We start from the raw sequence: 15,000 nt of genomic DNA, 5'->3' as shown, positions 1-15,000 counted from the left end.
GCAGGCAGGTAGTTAAACAAGCAGGCAGTTAAGCAGGCAGTCATTCAGTCAGGCAGGCAGTCTGTCAGTCAGTCAAGCAGTTAGGCAGGCAGGTAGGCAGGCGGTCAGTTAATTAGTTGGTTTGCTTGTTAGTTAAGTATAGTTATAGTTAGAGCATTTGAATAATTAAAGAAATGTACTAAAAAAAAAAAAAAAAATTGCGAACATTTAATCTAATTTGTATTTTAACATTATATATATTTTTTTTCCCCATTTACTCGTATTTAAGTAAAGATTTAATTGAAAAGTGTGAAAATTCAACTAAGTCTGTTTCGTCTCCAAATGTTTGTGTTTGTGTTTACTGTGAAGGTGTTTCTTGTGGACGTTGCAGGAGGAGTTTTGTTTGACCTCCCCATTCTCTTTACTATGTCATCGTGTGGGCAACGAGAATCCCGTTTTTTTTTTGTGTGTAGTCTTTAACGTTATCTTCTCTTTCTATCTTGATTTTTTTTTATTTTATTTTATTTTTATTTATTTATTTATTTATTTATATGAGTGTGTGTGTGTGTGTGTGTTTGTGTGTGTGTGTGTGTGTGTGTGTGTGTGTGTGTGTGTGTGTGTGTGTGCCATAATTAATTCAAGCTGTAATGAAATTTTCACATTTGGTTAGAGGTTCCACAATTTCAAAGGTATGGATTCGTTTCATATCTTAATTTTTGTATGGCTGCTTTTCCTTCTTTCTTTTATTTTTTATTTATTTATTTATTTATTTATTTTTTTGAGCATGTGGTACTGAAAGGTTAAGGTTTAAATTTAAAGTTCGATAATTTTTAAGGAATTTTCTTTTTGCTCCTTCATTTTGCCTTGCAGTGTTTTCTGTCTTAACTGACGGAGTTGATATTGAATAATTGATACAGTAGTTGCATTCAGAGTTTTCAAAATTTTAAAGGGGTCTCAGTTTTCTTGTTAGATTTTGTTCATATATTTTTATTGTTACTCTTTTTTTTTTTTTTTTTATCGATTCACATTGTGTTGTTAAGATCGTTTTTATATTTAAAGTTCTGTAATACTTAAGGAACTCATAGTTTTGTGTTTTAAGTTTTTATTTTAGGTAGATTTCGTTACTCTTTCTTTTGATTCAATTGAGGTCGTGATGAAAAGATGATATTCGCTTTAAATATTATTGTGGCTTCAAGAAACTCTTAATTTTTATTTCTGAAGGTAATTTTGCCGACTGTTTCTTTTCTTTTTTTTTTTTTTTTTTATATGTATACATGTACATTTCCGTGAATTCAAATGTACATGCAGTGGTAGCATATAAATCTGTTATGTTTTTATTACCTTTCAATGAATTCAGATGTGCATGCAAGGTTATCATTTTAATATACCAAGGTACTTTCCCACACATTTTTGACAGCATTGTAAACACTCATTTTCTTTATCAGTCTATCTTTACTGTCATATTATCAAATCACTGTTATATTCTTGTCAACTGCTTGTGTCTGTGGTCATAATAGTGTAAGCAGCAGTGCAATTATTCAAGCTATAACTTCTTCAACTTTCCCTTTCCCATTTTTTCCTCGCAGAGAATTCGCCTTTCCCTTTTCATGTATAGAATTTCCCATCATCAATTTCCGTCCATTCTTTCGTGATTTCCCTTTCTCGTCTCTTTCCTTTTCTTTTTTTTAATTTTTTCTTGTCTTCCTTTCTCTTCTTTTTTTCTTTTTCTTTTTCTTTTCTTTTTTGTTTTGCTTTGTTTTGCTTTGCTTTGTTTTGTTTTGTTTTCTTTCTTCTTTCTTCTTCTTCTTCTTCTTCTTCTTCTTCTTCTTCTTCTTCTTCTTCTTCTTCTTCTTCTTCTTCTTCTTCTTCTTCTTCTTCTTCTTCTTCTTCTTCTTCTTCTTCTTCTTCTTCTTCTTCTTCTTCTTTTAATCCCTTTCTACTTTCCATTTTTTATCTCTCCTTCCTTTCTTAAGTGATTTATTACCTGGTTTACTTTTCCTCCTTTTCCTCCTTTCCTTTTCCCCTCCCTCCCCACTTCCCGTTACCTAGTCTGACCCTCCCCTATTCAGTTGCCAACCCGTCTTCACCACCACCACCACCACCACCACCACCACCACCATCATTTACTAGTACCCTCGCAGCATCCCTCTTACTTTCGCTTCTCTGTCTCATTACCGCCATAAAAAAATGGGTGAAGGAGAAAAAAATCGGCCAGTCATATCAGGTAGTGGAATAGCGACCAAAAGGGAAGTGGATGGATGGTGTTTAGAAGCCATACCAGTCTTGAGGAACCTGCTGGAAGGGCGGGGAAGTGTTTGTAGCTTGTTTCTATGAGGGGGAGTGGTGGTGGTGGTGGTGGTAGTGGTGGGGCGGGTTAGTGGTGGTGGTGGTGGTGGTGGTCAACAATATGAAATGAAAGTTCCCTTCGTTCGTAGCTAATGGTGTGAGAGAGAGAGAGAGAGAGAGAGAGAGAGAGAGAGAGAGAGAGAGAGAGAGAGAGAGAGAGAGAGAGAGAGAGAGAGAGAGAGAGAGAGAGATTAATGTTCGTTTGGCAGATTGTTTTAATTTATTTTCCTGTGCATTGTTATTTCTATTTATTTATTTTTTTTTTTTTAGCATATTCTTTTATTTTTCTCCTCGGTAGGCAGTCATGCAGGGAGGGTATTGCAATAGTCGTCTGGGAGGAAAGTTGTCTTCGTGAAGGGAGAGTAAAAGTGGTTGTGTTGTTTGGCGCGAGCAATCTGGTAGGCTGAGGAAGGTTTGGGTTTATGAGGGACTTGTATATTGGCCTTCCCTCTGTTTCTGTGATGAAGTATTTGCAGGTGGATGGAGTCTAGGTGGATGTATAGGCTAATAGATATGTAGGTGGATGAATGTTGGATAGTTTGATAGATGAATAGATAAATAAATGTTGATCATACTGTAGCTTACACACATACACACACACACGCACGCACACGCACACACACCTCTCTCTCTCTCTCTCTCTCTCTCTCTCTCTCTCTCTCTCTCTCTCTCTCTCTCTCTCTCTTCCTCTCTCTCTCTCTCTCTCTCTCTCTCTCTCTCTCTCTCTCTCTCGTATACAGACATGAGTTGTAAAAAGTGGTCGTGGGATTCCAAGCATAAAGACAACCTTGGGAGACACAGGCACAAAAACACGAGGCGTCCATTCACACCCTCGATACCCGCTAAGAAGTGAGGGGCACAAAAACAAAGGTGGCTTTTAGAGATGGTATGAGGTAGAGGCATGGAATGGTAGGCTGGGAGATGTCCATATGTGTGTGTTAAGTCGTTCTGTGAAAATCCTGGCCTTCTTACTTCTATTTCTTTGCCTTTCTTCATCTTGCAGAGTTCGGTCCATATATAAAATCCTGTTAGCTTTATTGTATTTGCCGCCACAAGAGCGACGTTTGAGTGTTGGTATTGATCGCTTCCTAAATCAATTAAAGATACAACAGAAAACGAGTATGGGAAACTAATATATAAATAAAAAATCTAACTTTACCAAGCTTGAAAACAAGTACAATTACCATCCGATACTACACCTACCTTGCATAAGTGTTGACGTGAATCACACTACTTCCTCAGGACTGAGCAGGTGGCGGTGTGTAAAAAGTTAGTGATAAAGCATAAGGTGCTATTTGTGCATTGCGATTACTGTGCTTGATACTTGGTGTGGTGATGGTACTTTGTTGTTAAAGTCACGATGGTTCACTTGTAAAGCATAGTGTTTTATGAAGGCAGTAAAAAGTGTAAAGTTGATTAGTGTCCTGTACTTGAGTCAGATCACCTCCGCTGTTCTAGTTTATTGGTGAGTAAAGCCTTGGAGAAAAGTACAATAGCAATTTTATACCTTACCACAACCTTCTTTGATGGTGATCCAGGTACCGTCCAGTGACACAGGGAAAGAAAACTAGAAGGCTTTGATGGGATGACTTTATAAGCTCACACGTGCAGTTATCCCGGGATTACAGTGTCAAACGTTTCGGCGTCTTACCACAGTCACTCAAACAAACGCCAGTGGAGGATATTAGAGTTTTCAAGGATGTTTTTGGTGATTCTAGGGATAGTTTAACAAGGATTGGACGTCATTAATTGGAAAAAAAAACATCCTAAATAACCCAACTGGTAACCATTTCCTGTAAGGATAGTATTTATGAAAGCACAAGCGCTCAGACTGTTGTAGGAGTGACCTCGCTATATAATGTATAGGTTGCATTACTCGTGTTAGAAAAACGACAATAAAGTCAATGCATGGACTAGTGTTGACAAAAGGTAAATACATTAAATCTACAGGTATACATTCTTATCATTAGTAATATATATTTTCAAAACGTGTAATAAGCATCACTAGTGTCACGTTAATAAAGGGAAAGAGACTCCATGATTTCACAAAGCAATTACTGAATATACGTTACTTGAACACCTGGCTACGTAATCGTGGTCAGTATTGGAGTGAGAGGCTGCTTTACCTTCCACTCCCTTTAGCGTTTTCTCTCAACCTCAAGTCCTCTGTTCTAGTGAAAATCTCTACAAAACCTGGTGAGTGAAGGATTCCTATCAGACCAAGGACTTGAGGTGAAGGAAGAGCGCTGCGCAGTGGAAGAGAGTGCTGAAGCTTATTGGAATTATATTACCACCACTGAACCCTAACCCGCAGTTCAGGAATCTTTAAAGGCCATGAGAGGCAGGTCAGGTCAGAAACTTCCTCATTATTTCCTAATGTCCCAATGTTCTAATGTTTAAGGAGCCGCGAAAACCAAGTCAGTCAGTAATTACCTCATGGTTTCTTAATGTTTAAAGGGGCATGAGAGACGACTCAACTCTTTATTTTCCTCGTTACGTACGTTTAAGGGGGCATTAGAGAAGACTCGGGTTAGAACCCTCACATCCTGATGTTTAAGGAGGCATGTGAAACAACTCAGGTCAGAAATTTCCTCATTACTTCCAAATGTTTAAGGGGGCATGATATAACGACTCAGCCCAAAAATTTCCTCATGACTTCGTAATGTTTAAGGAGGCAAGAGAAAAGACTGTGCAGAGATTTTCTCACCACTTCCGAACGAGCACGTTAACGTCAACTAGCTGCAGTGGAGTTGGGATAGGGGGTTGCTTGACCTTCAGGATGGCAACGAACCTGCCGCTGACACCATCGGCTTTGACGCAGGAAAGGCGGCCCTGGTCGACAGAGTAAGGACCAGCATACGTCGAGAAAAGAGTATAGTGAGAGAAGTCTGTCGATGAGTAGTTACCCACACGAATCTGTGTGTAGAACAGAGACATGAAACAACCCTCACATTTTTTTATGTAATAGGATTCTGGTCAGGGCAACACAAAAGGTTGAAATTAGAGGCCCACTGATAGTGCCAGTCCCCTAAGAGTACAGTGTAAAGGCTTATCCGAAATTATGAGAAGTGTCTTGACACCTTCCTGTCTGTTGAGAGAGTTTGTCATATGCAGGAGAAAATACACAAGCAGGCAGGGAGCTCAAGTTTTATTAACAAACGAGATGAAAAATTGAAGATGCTTTTTTTTTTTTATTATGTAGGAGGGACACCGGCCTGGGGCAACAAAAATCCAATAAGAAAAAAAAAAAAAAAAAGCCCACTGAGATGCCGGTCCCGAAACAGGGTCCAAAGCGGTAGTCAGAATTTGAAGGATGTGTCTTGAAACCTCCCTCTTAAAGGAATTCAAGTCACAGGGTGGTGGTTATATAGAAACAGGCAAGGAGTTCCAGAGTTTATCAGAGAAAAGGATGAATGATTGAGAATACTGGTTAACTCTTGCATTAGAGAGGTGGACAGAATAGGGATGAGAGAAAAAGGAAAGTCTTGTGCAGCGAGGCCGCGGGAGGAGGGAAGGCATGCAGTTAGCAAGATCAGAAGAGCAGTTAGCATGAAAATAGCGGTAGAAGAAAGCTAGAGATGCAATATTGCGGCGAAGAGAAAGTAGCTGAAGACAGTCAGTTAGAGAAGAAGAGCTGATAAAACGAAAAGCTTTTGATTCCACCCTGTCTGAAAGAGCAGTATGAGTGGAAGCCCCCCAGACATGTGAGGCATACTGCATGCATACATGGACGGATAAGGCCTTTGTACAGAGCAGCTAGTGGGATGAGAAGAACTGGCGGAGACATCTCAGAATTAGATAGACAGGAAATTAAAACAATAGGACGGTAGTTTGAGGGATTAGAACGGTCACACTTTTTAGGAACAAGCTGAATGTAGACAAACTTCCAGCAATAAGTAAAGATAGATGTTGACATTCAAAGTTGAAAGAGTTTGACTTGGCAAGATGCAAGCACGGAGGCGCAGTTTCGGAGAACAATAGGAGGGACCTCATCTGGTCCATAAGCCTTCCGAGGGTTTAGATCAGCAAGGGCATGGAAAACATCATTGGGAAGAATTTTGATAGGTAGCATGAAGTAGTCAGAGGGTGGAGAAGAGAGAGGAACAAGCCCTGAATCGTCCGAGGTAGAGCTTTTAGCAAAGGTTTGAGCGAAGAGTTCAGCTTTAGAGATAAATGTGATAGCAGTGGTGCCATCTGGCTGAAATAAAGGAGAGAAAGAAGAAGCAAAGTTATTGGAAGTGTTTTTGGCTAGATGCCAGAAGTGACGAGGGGAGTTAGATCTTGCATTAGGTGTCAGGTCCTTCTTCACTCACCTCAACATCGTGTAGCCTCTCAGGGCAACAATCCTGGCGAGAGATTATTTCCACGGCATGAATGGTGCGAATCTCGCCAAGGTCCAGGAGCCACCAGGGTTTTTTTTCTCTTTGAGAGTGGTACATGGTATTCTTCGTCTCGTCCGTCTCGATGTCCACAGCCTTGGACGGAATGTACTTGTATCTGGCATACATTATATTCCAAAAGAAATTATATAATTCTTTGTATATTAAACAGATTTCTAAACACAAGTATAAGAAATAGGACAGTCTGGAAAATCTCAACTATTATCACAAAGTATAAATCCTTCTACTTTTACCAGTGTAAAGTGTGCGTGTTGTTGTTGTTGTTATTATTATTATTATTATTATTATTATTATTATTATTATTATTATTATTATTATTATTATTATTATTTATTTACTTATTCATTTATTTATTTATTTATATTTTTTATTTATTTTTTTATTCTTATTACCATCATATTTTTTTATTTTTTTATTTTTATTTTTATTTTTATATTGGAGTGTGATTTACATAGTTGCTGTGAGACGTGTGAGTCGTGCGTGGTGCCTGAGCTTCAGCTCCGTCTGTGCGGGGAACATTATAACAGCTTTGTAATTCGCCGAACAAACTATAATATTTTTTTTTGTAATTCGCCGAACAAACTATAATATTTTTTTTTTGTAATTCGCCGAACAAACTATAATATTTTTTATTATTATTATTATTCCGGGGACAGTGTTTTAGATTCACTCTTTGTTCATGCTTGAAGCAGTAATGATGCTAGTATTTTTCTAAAACTATAACAGGACACTAGATGAATCTTGTATGCTCTTCCACGTGCATTATGAAACCCGCGTCATTGCTGCACAAGGTTCGCTACCTTTTCACCCCTGTTCTGTCCACACCCCTGATGCAAAAGTCAATCAGTATCCTCAGTCTTTGACCCCTTTTGCTGGTAAATCCTGGAAGCCCGTGCCTGCTTCTGTTTCCCATACCTGTGACTTCAACTTTCAAGAGAGAGGTTTTTCAAGACACTTCTCTTAATTTTGGGTAAGCTTTCTAGGGTTTATTTTTGGGGAAATGACATTTAGAGTAGGCCCTTTTTTCTCTCTTGGCCAAAGCTTTCCTTAAAAAAAAAAAAAATAGCACACCAGTCAACATTCCAGTCAGCATTGCTTTCATGGTAGCAGTCGTCATGGAGTGTGACTTTGTGTTAAATAAGTTATGGTTTTATTCGAATGTTATAGGTATTTTGAGTGTCCTCTGTGGGGGCGTCCTGTCAGGTTTCGTTAGTGTTCGTGCTAGGGGTCCAGGGATGGCGCAATCCCCGCGGCTGGGAAACTGTAATATTTGTTTAGATTCAGATTGTGCCTCTAGTGTTTGGAGAAAATTCCTAGTTCAGGGAGCCTCCTGATTTGGTTCATAATAAGAGGCCGTAATGAGTTGCACTTACCTCCTCTCCCAATATTTTGTTTTTTTTTTCCCGCTAAGTTTGTTGTACTTAGGAGAAAGATAATCAAGAAAGAGATGGAGCCGTAGTTCCTATAGTTTTCAAAATTGTTTTACTTTTAATTTTTACACGAAAACTTACTCATAAACGCTGCTCCCACGCGCGTTCTTTCCCGTAGCCACGTCCTCCAGGGAGTCTGGAGGCGGCAGGGTGAGGAAGGTGTGAGTGAACGAGTTAAGGACGCGACCCTCGCCGTACAGGATACACGTGTTGCCGCCTGGAACACAGTGGACAGTCACCCATGTGTGTGTGTGTGTGTGTGTGTGTGTGTGTGTGTGTGTGTGTGTGTGTGCAGGTCGGGTAGAGCAAACACCTGGTAACGTGTAGTCGTGACAGCCTGGCGACAACAGTTGTGGGCAGGTGAGTTTGAGCAGCTGGGATTGACTGTCTGGGATAGTTAACCCCATTACTGGCTCATACTTGTTTAAGTTTCCATGTAAATAAACACGTATATTGTTATGAATAAATAAATAAAAAAATAAATAAAAATATGTAGAAACTAATTATGGATTGCCAGTGCTAAGGGACACTTCCGTAAAACTTGACTTTGGTAACGAGTTGTGGGTTTTGTGCCGAAAACTTTGCGGATGCGGTGCCTGGACGAGGACAGACCACATTTGACATGCCGAGTGTGGATCACTGCGAAACGTTGTGTGGTCTTGGTGTTGGCAGTGCAGTGGATGTGGCCCTGGTGTTGGCAGTGTGGTGGATGTGGCCTTGGTGTTGGCAGTGTGTGGTGGATGTGGCCTTGATGTTGGCAGTGTGGTGGATGTGGCCTTGGTGTTGGCAGTGTGGTGGATGTGGCCTTGGTGTTGGCAGTGTGGTGGATGTGGCCTTGGTGTTGGTAGTGTGGTGGATGTGGCCTTGGTGTTGGTAGTGTGGTGGATGTGGCCTTGGTGTTGGCAGTGTGGTGGATGTGGCCTTGGTGTTGGTAGTGTGGTGGATGTGGCCTTGGTGTTGGTAGTGTGGTGGATTTGTCCTTGGTGTTGGCAGTGTGTGTGGCCTTGAGTTGTGTGGGGTGTGGAAGGATGCAGGACAAAGTTAGGCACTCGGGTAGACTAGAAATCAGATCCTAACGGCAAAATGACTAGAAGGATACAAGGGATGGGGGGTAATCCTTCTGAAAGAGAACTGAAGGTTTTTGAATTTGTATTCCTTAGAGATGTGTAGGTTAAGAGGAGGCCTGATAGATGTTTTTAAGTGATATAGGGGATATGATAAGGCTGACGTAAACAAAATTCTCAGGATAGAACAAGAAGAAATTGGTTTAAGCTTGAAAAAAGATAAAAAGAAAGATTGTAAGGAACTGATTCTCAAATAGAATGGTAGGTGAATGAAATAAACTCAGTAATCAGGTTGTTTGTGCTGAGTCATTAGAGAACTTTAAAAGATTAGAAACAGGTAGATATTGGTAGGTATGTTTCATATAGGGACTGCCACACGTAAGACAGATGAATTTTTGCAGCTTTCCTTATTTTCTTATGTTCTCAAGTTCTGAAAAGTTAGTTTGCTACTCACTGGTAAAAGCGAACTTCGGTGCCCCTTTCCGAGCACACAGCATGGCGCAGAGAGTGTTGGAAGCAGTGTGCATATGGTAGGTGGTCAAGGGGCTCATGGTCACACAAATTCCCTGCATCGCGCTCGAGAGGAAATCTACTTGTGTCGTTGCAGCGAAAGACGAGCTTGCCCACACCGTCATCCAGATTACAGTAATCTTCGCCATCTTGAACACCTATAAAGTAATGACACAGTGCAAATAATTCCAGAGGCCGCCCGCCAGTCGTGGCAGTGTGCAGTGTTCCGCCCGCTGCTGAGCCTCACGCTGTCACAATACTACACACTGCCAGCCTCCTCAATTGTCACTGCTCAACACCGAATCAATCTTAATCTAATGTTCTTTTGTTTATTTATTTTATTTATTTATTATATTTGATTTAATTATTTATTAATGTTCTTATTTTCTTTATATCCTTTTTCATATTTCATCAGTTCCACATCAATATTGGAACTTCGGAAGATGAGTTACAATGCATGATCTATACAAACAAGTAAGCAAAGAAATAAACAAAACCAGTCTACAAAAAGTACCTTTACAGGCTGACAGACTCAAGGAGGGGTCGCACCTCCTGCTGCTACTCTGTCAGTTGCCTTTGTCTCAGTGCGTGTTGGTGGTATCGCGTCTGTGTTGTCACCGTTCACCACGCTGACGCCACATACTTTTGAGAAGAAAACCTTATGCTGTACTCTGCTTTTCCCAATCTGTATATGATACTACAGGTATATTTGGGTAACTTTATAACAATACTCATTGATTCTTTACGTCATTATTTCAACGGATGACCAAGAAATATAAGAAATGAGAAAATCTGGCATCTTGGCTTCATAATTTCAGTACTTTAGGGGGAATCAATCCTGGAGTGCGTCATTAAGTAATTAATGCAGCTGGCTAACTGTACATAAAGACTGATTGCAGGCGCGGGGGTTTTGTGTTGTATTCCCACGAGCCACCCACTCCCGTGAGCGTTGCCCGGCGTGAGAATATTGTAATTGAAGTTAAGTGACCTGTTACTGGAAACGAATAAACAGACTTCGCAGGGTTGTGAATTGTTCATGTTGACAAGTAGTTGGGTTTAGGAAGGGGGATAAAAACCCAGGGAGGAGTTAGGATTCTTTTAATCTCTAACGTTTCGGCTGAATAGCCATCCTCAGAGAGACTGATTTACATGAGTGAAAACACACTATTTATAACAACATACAAAATTTCCTCATTTGACGTTCGTACAGAGTATTGCCATCCCGGCATGTACCTCACCTAATTTTATTTTCCTAGTCAGGTGGCATTATCCGTCTACGTGATGAGCCTTTAGTGGGGATTTTCCTTGTACCTGACCTGAGGGCCAATCTGGCGGAATTACCCGCCCACCTGATTAAACCTTGTAGACAGGGACTGCCAATTGCAGAAAGAGACAACCACGCGTAGACAAGGACAGCCACTTGTAAACTCAGACACCCACTTGTAGACATGGACTGCCACTTGTAGACAGGGACTTCCACTTGTAGACAAGGACTGCCACCTGTACACACGGACTGCCACTTGTAGACAGGGACTGCCACTTGTAGACAGGGACTGCCACTTGTAAACATGGACTGCCACTTGTAAACACTGACTGCCACTTGTACACAGGGACTGCCACTTGCAGACAGGGACTGCCACTTGCAGACAGGGACTGCCACTTATAAACACGGACTGCCACTGCTACACATGGACTTCCACTTGTAGACAGGGAATGCCACCTGTAGATACGGACTACCATGGGTACAAAGGGGCTGCCACTTATAGACAGGAACTGCCACTTGTAGACAGGGATTGCCACTTGTAGACACGGACTGCCACTTGTAAACAGGGACTGCCACTTGTAGACAGGAACTGCCACTTGTAGACAAGGACTGCCACGGGTAGACAGGGACTGCCACTTGTAGACACGGACTGCCACCTGTAGACACGGACTGCCACGGGTAGACAGGGACTGCCACGGGTAGACATGGACTGCCACTTGTAGACAGGGACTGCCACTTGTAGACAGGGACTGCCACGGGAAGACAGGGACTGCCACTTGTAGACAGGGACTGCCACTTATAGACACGGACTGCCACGGGTAGACAGGGACTGCCACTTCTAGACACGGAATACCACGGGTAGACAGGAACTGCCACGGGTGGACACGAACTGCCACTTGTAGACAGGGACAGCCACTTGTAAACACGGACTGCCACTTGTAGACATGGACTACCTCTTGTAGACAGGGATTGCCACTTGTAGACACGGACTGCCACGGGTAGACAGGGACTGCCACTTGTAAACATGGACTGCCACTTGTAGTGACGAACTGCAACGGATAGACAGGGATTGCCACTTGTAAACATGGACTGCCACTTGTAGACAGGGACTGCCACTTGCAGACAGGGACTGCCACTTGTAGACAAGAACTGCTACTTGTAGACAGGGACTGCCACTTGTAGAAACGGACTACTACTTGTAAACATGGACTGCTACTTGTAGATAGGAACTGCCACTTGTAGACAGGGGCTGCCACTTGTAAACACGGACTCCCACTTGTAGACAGGGACTGCCACCTGTAGACAAGGACTGGCACAGGTAGACAGGGACTGCCATTTGTAGGCAGGGACTGCCACTTGTAGTCAGGGACTGCCACTTGTAGACAGGGACTGCCACTTGTAGACAGGAACTGCTACTTGTAGACAGGGGCTGCCACTTGCAGACAGGGATTGCCATTGCCACTTATAAACACGGACTGCCACTGCCAGACACGGACTTCCACTTGTAGACCGGGACTGCCACCTGTAGACACGGACTACCACGGGGAGACAAGGACTGCCACTTGTAGACAGGGACTGCCACTTGTAGACACGGACTGCCACTTGTAAACAGGGACTGCCACTTGTAGACAGGATTTGACACTGCTAGACACGGACTGCCACTTGTAGACAGGGACTGCCACCTGTAGACACGGACTGCCACTTGTAGACAGGGACTGCCACCTGTAGACACGGACTGCCACGGCTAGACAGGGACTGCCACTTGTAGACACGGACTGCCACTTGTAGACAGGGACTGCCACCTGTAGACACGGACTGCCACGGCTAGACAGGGACTGCCACTTGTAGACAGGGACTGCCACCTGTAGACACGGACTGCCACGGCTAGACAGGGACTGCCACTTGTAGACAGGGACTGCCACCTGTAGACACGGACTGCCACCTGTAGACACGGACTGCCACCTGTAGACACGGACTGCCACGGCTAGACAGGGACTGCCACTTGTAGACAGGGACTGCCACTTGTAGACACGGACTGCCACTTGTAGACACGGACTGCCACTTGTAGACACGGACTGCCACGGCTAGACAGGGACTGCCACTTGTAGACAGGGACTGCCACTTGTAGACAAAGACTGCCACGGGTAGACAGTGACTGCCACGGGTAGACACGGACTGCCACTTGTAGACAAAGACTGCCACTTGTAGACAGTGACTGCCACGGGTAGACAGTGACTGCCACGGGTAGACACGGACTGCCACTTGTAGACAAAGACTGCCACTTGTAGACAAAGACTGCCACGGGTAGACAGTGACTGCCACGGGTAGACACGGACTGCCACGGGTAGACACGGACTGCCACGGGTAGACAGGGACTGCCACTTGTAGACAGGGACTGCTATTTATAGACAGGGACTGCCACGTGTAGACTGGGACTGCCACTTGTAGACACGGACTGTCACGGGTAGACAGGGACTGCCACTTGTAGACAGAGACTGCCACGGGTAGACACGGACTGCCACTTGTAAACAGGGACTGCCACTCGTAAACACGAACTGCCACTTGTAGACATGGACTGCCACTTGTAGACATGGACTGCCACTTGTAGACATGGACTGCCACTTGTAGACATGGACTGCCACTTGTAGACATGGACTGCCACTTGTAGACATGGACTGCCACTTGTAGACATGGACTGCCACTTGTAGACATGGACTGCCACTTGTAGACATGGACTGCCACTTGTAGACATGGACTGCCACTTGTAGACATGGACTGCCACTTGTAGACAGGGACTGCCACTTGTAGACATGGACTGCCACTTGTAGACATTGACTGCCACTTGTAGACATGGACTGCCACTTGTAGACATGGACTGCCACTTGTAGACATGGACTGCCACTTGTAGACATGGACTGCCGCTTGTAAACACGGACTGCCACTTGTAGACATGGACTGCCACTTGTAAACACGGACTGCCACTTGTAGACATGGACTGCCACTTGTAAACACGGACTGCCACTTGTAGACATGGACTGCCACTTGTAGACATGGACTGCCACTGGTAGACAGGAACTGCAACTTGTAGACATGGAATGCCACTTGTAAACAGGGACTGCCACTTGTGGGCACAGTCTGCCACTTGTAAACGGGGACTGCCACTTGTAGACACGGACTGCCACGGGTAGATAGGAACTGCCACTTGTAGATAGGGGCTGCCACTTGTAAACACGGACTGCCACTTGTAGACGGGGACTGCCACCTGTAGACACGGACTGCCAGGGGTAGACGGGCTGCCATTTGTAGACACGGGCTGCCACCTGCAGACAGGGATTGCCACGGGTAGACAGGGACTACTACTTGTAGACACGGACTGCCACTTGTAGACACGGACTGCCACGGCTAGACAGGGATTGCCACGGGTAAACAGGGGCTGCCACTTGTAGACACGGACTGCCACTTGTAGACAGGGGCTGCCACTTGTAGACAGGGGCTATCACTTGTACATCTACTGGCTTTTTGCAGTTTTCTTATTTTATTTCTTTCCTTCTACTACTACTACGTTCTTATTTTTTTTCCTTCTGCTGCTACCACTACCACCACCACCACCACCACCACCACCACCACCACCACCACCACCACCACCACCACCACCACTACTACTATACTACTACTACTACTACTACTACTACTACTACTACTACTACTACTACTACTACTACTACTACTACTACTACAATTGATTCTTCTTCTTCTTCTTCTTCTTCTTCTTCTTCTTCTTCTTCTTCTTCTTCTTCTTCTTCTTCTTCTTCTTCTTCTTCTTCTTCTTCTTCTTCTTCTTCTTCTTCTTCTTCTTCTTCTTCTTCTTCTTCTTCTTCTTCCTCCCACGAGGCCAAACATTTTTTCTTTAATCGTATAGTAAATATATGGAATAAACTTCCTGCCGAAATTGTGAACAACAATACTATTGAATCATTCAAAAATAAAGTAGACAAATATTTAAAAGC

The 15,000-nt window shown here is 43.3% G+C and overlaps 2 protein-coding genes across 16 annotated transcripts in view; one reads left to right on the top strand and one right to left on the bottom strand.

Annotated features, from left to right (window-relative positions):
* Window positions 1–15,000, top strand: part of LOC135116374 (uncharacterized) — a 136,223-nt gene that overhangs the window by 74,499 nt on the left and 46,724 nt on the right. The gene's annotated exons all lie outside the window — the stretch shown is intronic.
* Window positions 4,883–10,300, bottom strand: LOC135116297 (uncharacterized). Of its 2 annotated transcripts, XM_064033657.1 has the most exons (5): window positions 10,244–10,300; window positions 9,674–9,887; window positions 8,237–8,372; window positions 6,639–6,822; window positions 4,883–5,241 (listed from the first exon to the last, which is right to left on the bottom strand). In XM_064033657.1, the coding sequence occupies exons 2-5, from the start codon at window positions 9,876–9,878 to the stop codon at window positions 5,029–5,031; spliced, it is 738 nt and encodes a 245-aa protein (XP_063889727.1). In that variant the 5' UTR covers window positions 9,879–9,887; window positions 10,244–10,300; the 3' UTR covers window positions 4,883–5,028. The 2 variants fall into 2 exon arrangements, with proteins under 2 accessions (XP_063889727.1, XP_063889728.1); XM_064033658.1 differs by lacking the exon at window positions 10,244–10,300 and having other exon boundaries at window positions 9,674–9,991.

Source organism: Scylla paramamosain, chromosome 31 (genome assembly GCF_035594125.1).
Source record: "Scylla paramamosain isolate STU-SP2022 chromosome 31, ASM3559412v1, whole genome shotgun sequence".
NCBI lineage: Eukaryota > Metazoa > Arthropoda > Malacostraca > Decapoda > Portunidae > Scylla > Scylla paramamosain.
This window is presented reverse-complemented; position numbering and strand designations above follow the sequence as displayed.